The sequence below is a fragment of the Gymnoscopelus braueri genome, assembly GCF_963280865.1.
Source record: "Gymnoscopelus braueri genome assembly, chromosome: 2".
Classification (NCBI taxonomy): Eukaryota; Metazoa; Chordata; class Actinopteri; order Myctophiformes; family Myctophidae; genus Gymnoscopelus; species Gymnoscopelus braueri.
In genome coordinates this window covers 5,793,504-5,800,948 of record NC_137604.1, presented here as the reverse complement: position 1 = coordinate 5,800,948, position 7,445 = coordinate 5,793,504, and the positions used below count along the sequence as shown (strand labels likewise).

Below are 7,445 nucleotides of genomic sequence, written 5' to 3'. Positions count from 1 at the left end.
AAAACGTCACTGCTGGCCGAATGAAGCGTTGGGCACAACGTGCGTTACGTAGAAAACTACATAAATCATCAACTTCTGAGCATTCACAAACGATGTTCGGCTAGCTGAGGTGTTTTGGCGAATTAGAAAATCTTGGAGGTGCGAGAACAACCAAAAAGAACGTCAGCAAAGCACTGCCAAAGTGTTTTTTACGAGGTCATTTTGTTCTTAAAGACCTACCTAAAGGAGAACATAGTTCATGTTTGGTTGGAGTATGCTGTAGCCTTTAAGCGCAATCGCACGACGGTGTCCGCATGTCGAAAATAGCTGTCTTTACAAGCTTGACAACGCGTTGCATCCACGACACGTTGTCAGCTTGTAGGTTCCGCTATTTGCGGCGCACGACTGCAGCATGAAACCGGTGGAATTTGTCCTTTCACCAAATACATGACATTTTCCCTTTCCAGTTTGTTATAATTCTTCACATTGAAGGAACAGCTGGGAAGCATTTCCCGCTACAGCAGTATGGTTAGTTTTGCATGATAAAAACACACAATGTAAAAAAGAAAAAAAACGATAGAAAAAAACCCCATCAGGCTAATGTTTCCACGTGTCAAAGTGCGCCCTTTGAAACATACACTGTATACAAATAACATGATATCATCTTCCATATCAATACTGTAATTAAATATCAATAAATCTTATTACTATTATTATTAAAACACTAAAATGCAGCCGAGCTAGAGGCTGACGGCATTGTCTTAAAGGAAAAGCTAAAATTAAGCAAACATGACATGCAGACTTTTATATTGCCACTTCTCCTCTTCCTCCTCCTGTATGATCATCGTCATCATCAGTTTCATCATCTCCGTCAGTGCAGGGTGTTTATCAAAAGTTTTTTTCACAGATATTTATTTTTGTTTTGTTTTTTTTGTTTTTTTTCCTCCCAGAATTGTCCACCTCACAGCATCGACAGCTCCTATTGGCTCAGGTTTCAGTATTGGCGTCTGCCATTGGCTGTGGGGCCGAGCGCAAGAGAGCGCACATTTTAAGGGTTCGGTTACGTTTGGCACCTCCTTTTTCCGTTGGCTTCTGAACTCTCATATGGCAACGAGATGGTGTGTGTGTGTGTGTGTGTGTGTGTGTGTGTGTGTGTGTGTGTGTGTGTGTGTGTGTGTGTGTGTGTGTGTGTTTATACTGTATGTGCCACTCCATGCATTAGTCAGGTTCTTTTTTTTTAAATCTAAGAGTCTCTACTAAATGAGGGATTTTCAGGCAGAAACAAGAAATAGCGTAAAATATCACCATCAATAACATCGGCATTATTAATATTAGAATCTGTATGTCTTATTGTGTCATGGAGGTTGACTGTTCAGCCTTTCTGTGTGTTCTGACACAATACCGTGTGTTTCTATTTAAGGGACTTAATTCATATTTTTTATTTATATTTTTTATTGTAAGCAACGTCAGAGGCAGGGCTTGAAACCGGTTCAGCGAATGAAAAAAAAGAACAAAAAAGTTGTTTTGTAAAGTGGCTAATAACATTAATATAGTTTTTTTTTGTTTGTTCGTTTTTGTTTTTTGATCACATGCAAAAGCAGATACGTAAAAAGATTTAACTACTTAACGGTAACAACAAACCATTCTTTATTTTTTTCCATGTCCCACTGTCGACCTTGTATCATTTAGGTAAATCTTCACCTGCAGCCAGAGTGGGAATGAAAGCATCAGAATTACGTAACGTGTGATGTTGCTTATGTAGTGGCTTAGCTTTACAAACCGCGACCTGTGGCCACAGCGCCTCTTTTGTTGCCCCGGGAATATTTTGGACAAGGGAGCAAGCAAAACAGAGTAAAGCATTTCACGAACATGTCTGGGAACCGCGACTGCCTCCGAAATAACAACACAGTCTACTGCCTAGTACGTATAATATCATTATTATCTTTAGCATTAGTGTATCATAACAGTCATCTACTCATATCAAACTGCTCCATGAAGGAGACCAATGTGTGAATGATTATCCATTGCCTTTGCCAGATCGAGCAATATTCTACATTGCTACTGGGAAAGCGGATTATCCCGATTCAATGTGAACTTGTAGGTTAGCTAAGTTAGGTCTTAGTGTATCTAAGTTACTATAGACAAATACAGGTATTTATCTTTAGATTTAGCCTACCTGAGGCTCCCTACAGCCTAGCCATGTTTTATTCTGTAGACATGCTAGTGATTTGATCACTGCATTAATGACCTCATGTTTAACTGTGATAATGTTTAAAGTAGTAGCTTATATGATGGATTGGGGCAACCTCTGACCTCCCGTCAAGCGTTTGACGTGATCGCCGTGGTCCCGCCCATGCTGGAATGCATTAGTGCCGTTCTCGATCCAAACTCATAATCGGTTGACGACTCAGCAAAAAACACGTGAAATGCAGCTAGGATAGGCATATGATGGGAGCGATTGTTAAGTTTAGGAGTAGCAGAGGAATGGTTAAGGTAATCGTTGAGGGGAGGGATGGTTAAGGTTGTGGTTAGGGATGGGGGAGGTTAATGTTAGGCTTAAGGGACAGATATTAAGGTTAGGGGCGGGGGAAGGATGAATCATGGTATCCGCGTCAACATGCGCCATTGCCGGGTGTCCCATCATGTCAAATGGAGGGTCAAATCCCAACTCGTCACCCGTTTGCGAGAATGTGCTGTTATAGTAGCTTATCAGTAGCTTATAGTGATGTAATGGTTGTTAAATATTGTTAAACAAAATTAATTTAGCTCCTATCCTGTCTGAAAGGCCAGTACAAAAAAAGAACCGTTTTCAAGCCCTTCTCAGAAGCTCCTTATTGCATTCCTGATTTGTTGTTGTTGTTGTTGTTGTTGTAGTGGTGGTCGTCGTGGTGATTGTTGGCATTGTTCTTGCTATTGATGCTGATGTTGTTCTCAATGATCATGGACGTTGTTACCGTGGTTGCATTAGATATTAGCATCGACAGAATCTGTCATTGTCATTGGATGTTATTTACAGGAAGTGTCTGAATTCTGATAAGCCGTCTCCATGGCAATGCTATTTATCCAAAATATCTTTTAGAAAAACAACCATGTTGTTTGTTTGCTTTGATTATAAAACTCTGTCCTCTGTGCTTGATTGTTTATTTTTTTATGTTTTGTTTTTCTTCGTTTTTTTTCCGTCTCTGTGGAAATGAACGGGCCTCCACCTTCTTGTCGGTTGGCTGATTCACTTCCTGGGTGGGCGTGTCATGGCAGAAGCCTCACCACTGGATTGGTGGGAAAAGAAGTGACGTCATAAATCCAATCCAGATGTCAGGGGGTGGAGTCGAGAGTTTTCATAGATCTGTTATTGGTTGAACTGAGAGGTGGGAGTCGACTACAAAGGGAATGAACAAGTGATTGGCTAGGAGGGAGTAAATATTGAGTATTTCCATTGGCTGCGTGATGGGTCAGGGTTGATGGGGTGTGACGTGAGTGTTGATTGGACTGTAAGGCACTAGGTTAGGGCGTGGTCAGGACAGGTCAGTCATGCTGAGACTCATGGGTAATCCTGGGCGAAGGTAAGCCACCGGAACACGACCATTCTCGCTGGTCGATCCTGTGATTGACAGACGAGCCTTAGAGCGCATCGCATCTGTGAATGTCATCTGCATAGAGAGAGAAACAATATGTCATTAATCTTATAAGAAACCTGATTGTCATCTGCATGGAGAGAGAAGCAATATGTAATCAATTGTATAAGAAACCTCCATCTGCCTAGAGAGAAAAATGACATGTTATTAACCATATTATAATAAACGTGAATGTCATCTGCATAGAGAAACATGTTAACATTATTATAATAATCGTGAATGTCATCTGCATAGAGAGAGAAACAACATATACCTTCCTATAATAAACCTGCAATAGTTTGTATTAGTTTAGATTGATTTAATGACAGTTAATCCCGATTGATACTTCATCACACAACAGTGTTGATCGCCTAAAATAGCTCATCTACAAGCTCACAACACGTCGCAGATGTGCCCCATTATGATCTTTTACGTTGGCTATTTTAAGGGTCGTGAACACATAAATTGGGCTTTACAATCCTTTTCATTATTAGCATTTAACCACTTGAACCCCAGCATCCATATTCTGGCAGGAATGTTAGCCAAAAATATCCAGATTGCGGAAAAAAATCCCCTTTTTGTGAATAAATCCCCTTTTTTGGAAAAGAGATTTGGTGTTGACAGAAAAAAGTGATCCAAGTACAGACACTACACAGGTCCAGTTTATTAAGTCTAGAGGTTTTAACGGTTTATGTTATTGTAGTCACGTTGAGGTGTTCATCAACCGTGAACGTGTACAAAATGGATCCATTGTCCATTTAGTAACATTGACATCATTTTCCAGTGTAGCTTTCTAATATGTGGCTTCAACCTGGCTGTCATCCATAATGCATTTGTGTTGTAAATGACAGTCCACTTACATGTCTCAACTCATGGAAACGAAAGTGATGAAGTGAGGTTACTGATTATAATAATGTTATGACACCATTAAATGTCATAACATTTCTGTGAATAAACTGTAGCATCACCTGCATACCCACCTGGCCCCCCCACGAGAGCTGAGCTGAGTGGCATTTAAATCATGATAGATCATGATATGATATGATATGATATGATATGATATTTGATCAAATGAGTAATCATTTCAGGGGGGGGTCTTTACAGATTATTGACAGCTGAAAACTAGGGATTCCACTGTGTGCGGTAGTGCTGCGTTCCGGCAGCCAAGCGGCAGCCACACCTGACCACGCTCACTTCACACTAGTGTTTCTCAACGGGGGCGGTACCACCCCCCCAGGAGGCGTTCAGAGAACATCGGGGGGCGCTGGAAGCAGGGATTTTGAAAGGGGGGGCACTGAGGTGCTGTTGGGTGGACTTAAAGGACCTTGATATTGGATGGCGGGGGCACTGACCCGATTAGTTTGAGAAAATACTAAATAATAAATAGTGTGTGTGTGTATTTTTTTTTTTCTAAACCAAAATAGTGACATCTGGGTTGATGTGTTAAACGACGTGTTGATGTTCTGTTGACATCGTACAGATGGCAGTCAGCTGGAGTAACGTCATTGGCTATCCTACATAATGACATCATCACGCAATGACATCACAATGTCCTCATCCACAACCATGTCCTTTAAAATGAATCGTCAACTAAACAAAATGTCATTTAGCAAATGTCAACAACAGATCCAGCTGCTTGTAGTAACTGGTGAAACTGCGTTGTGAACACTTCTGAACAGACAGCGGAGGATTTCCAGAACCTGCCTGGACTGTGATTGTGCTGGCGAATCAATTCACCCGACGGTCATCAGCTTCCTTGATTGACCAACCCAACTCTTCGACTTTGTGGATTTGTCAGCCTCTGTGAGACATTTGTGGCATTGAACCAATATAAGCGATACACCTTAAGACTCTAAGGTGTTAGAAATGTTCTGCTGGACGGTACATCTGAATGGAGCACCAGAACTGTACCATTATGCTGCTGTTGCTGTGGAGCACAAGGTGTACTGCTTTGGAGGGCTCCGTTTTGGTAACAGTGATCAGATCGGTGTGCATGTCTTCAACACAGTCTCTTTACTCTGGATCCAGTTGCGTCCAGTGACAGCTGGAAGAGGAGAATGTCCCAATGAGGTTCCCTCTTTATGCCAAGGCTACCCAGCTTCACTCATAGGAGATAGCATCTACATCTGGGGAGGGTATCCTAACTACGGGATTTATGCATTTAATGTCGACACCCACAGATGGTTCAAACCCAAGACTTCTGGGACTGTTCCAGAGGCAAGGAGCTACCACTCAGCCTGTGTCTTGGGGGAGGTCTTGTTTATCCATGGAGGACTCCTCCACCTCGCTGGACTCACTAATGACATCTACAAGTTGGACACCACCACAATGGTCTGGTCTATACTTAACACCAGAGGAACTCTACCTCCTGCTTCATGGTATCACTCTGCCACCATCATCGGGACAAAGATGTTTGTATTTGGTGGCCGAGGGTACTATGATGTGTACTACAACATCATCAGAGTGTTTGATACAGAGACTAGCTGCTGGCTGAACACACCTTCTACACAGCTTCTTCCAGAAGGACGCAGGAGTCATTCAGCCTTTGCCTACAATGGAGAACTGTACATATTTGGTGGCTGGACCAGGGACTTGACCTTCACTGACCTGTGGAAGTTCAACCCAGAGACCTTCTCCTGGAAGAAGGTTAAGCCCAAGGGGAGAGGTCTGTGTTCATCAAGGTATTTGTATTGTATGTGCTGTTGCATGGTTGGAGATCATATCATCCTATTATTTAGAGGTGACCTGTATATCCTAGACCTCAGTCCTAGTCTGAAGACATTATGTAAGCTAGCAGTTATTCAGTACGGTCTGGAGCTGTCAGGACTCCCACACAACATCAGGTGGGAACTGGCAGCCATGACTACCACTGCAACTACTGCAACAGAAAGAAAGAAAGAAATCCACAAAAAAACAAAAAAAATACAATGATGACCCGCTGGAAAAGATTGAATCACAGATTGTAGATGTCTTTTTCCATTAACCGTTCATAATAATGCTTGTTTGGAACCTGGACCAAATTAGCTTATTTGATTGTTTGTGATCAACAAAGAGACCCAGTTAGAGTCTGACGTTCCAATATATATTTCCCCTCTGGATGATAATAAACAGACATACATTTTCAGAGCGGAAACTACATCTTAAATGGATGTGGGGGGGTAAGGGACCTGGATATTGGATGAGGGGCGCTGGCCAAAAAATGATTGGGAACAATGGATTGTGCACTCCAAGTAGGGAATTAGACTTTGCCCCAGGTGAACGAGTTTAAGTATCTCGGGGTCTTGTTCACGAGTGAGGGGAGGGCGGAGCAGGAGATCAGCCGGAGAATCAGAGCAGCAGGAGAGGTATTGCAGTCACTGTACCGCACTGTTGTGACGAGAGCTGAGCCAGAATGCAAAGCTCTCGGTCTACCGAGCAATCTTCTCTCACCTATATGGTCATGAAGTGAGGGTCATGACCCAAAGAATAAGGTTGCGGATACAAGTGGCCAAAATGACTTTTCTCACCCTATCTCCCTTAGAGTAAGGGTGAGAAGTTAAGTCACCCTCGGAGTGGAGCTGCTGCTCCTTCACTTGGAAAGGAGCCAGCTTAGGTGGTTCGGTCAGCTAGTGCGCATGCCTCCTGGCGTCTCTCTCTGGGGAGGTCCTCACTGCACTTCCCACTGGGAGGAGACCCCGGGGCAGACCAAGGACCAGATGGGGGGATTACATACCCACACTGGCCGTGGAACGCCTCCGGATTTCCCAGGAGGAAGTGGCTAATGTTGCTCAGGAAAGGGAAGCCTGGAGCTCTCTGCTGAAACTCTTGCCCCTGTTACCTGACTCCAGATAAGCGGTTGAAGATGGATGGATGCTT

General features: G+C 43.0%; 1 protein-coding gene across 2 annotated transcripts in view; it reads right to left on the bottom strand.

The window, feature by feature from the left end:
• Nucleotides 1–3,491: 3,491 nt before the first annotated feature.
• Nucleotides 3,492–7,445, bottom strand: part of LOC308075956 (glutamate receptor 2-like) — a gene marked incomplete at its 3' end in the record, with an annotated part of 161,533 nt that continues 157,579 nt past the window's right edge. For both annotated transcript variants that reach the window (XM_080416002.1, XM_080416003.1), the window contains exon 19: nucleotides 3,492–3,626. In XM_080416002.1, the coding sequence (XP_080272128.1) occupies nucleotides 3,492–3,626 (135 nt within the window). The remainder of the gene's footprint in view (nucleotides 3,627–7,445) is intronic.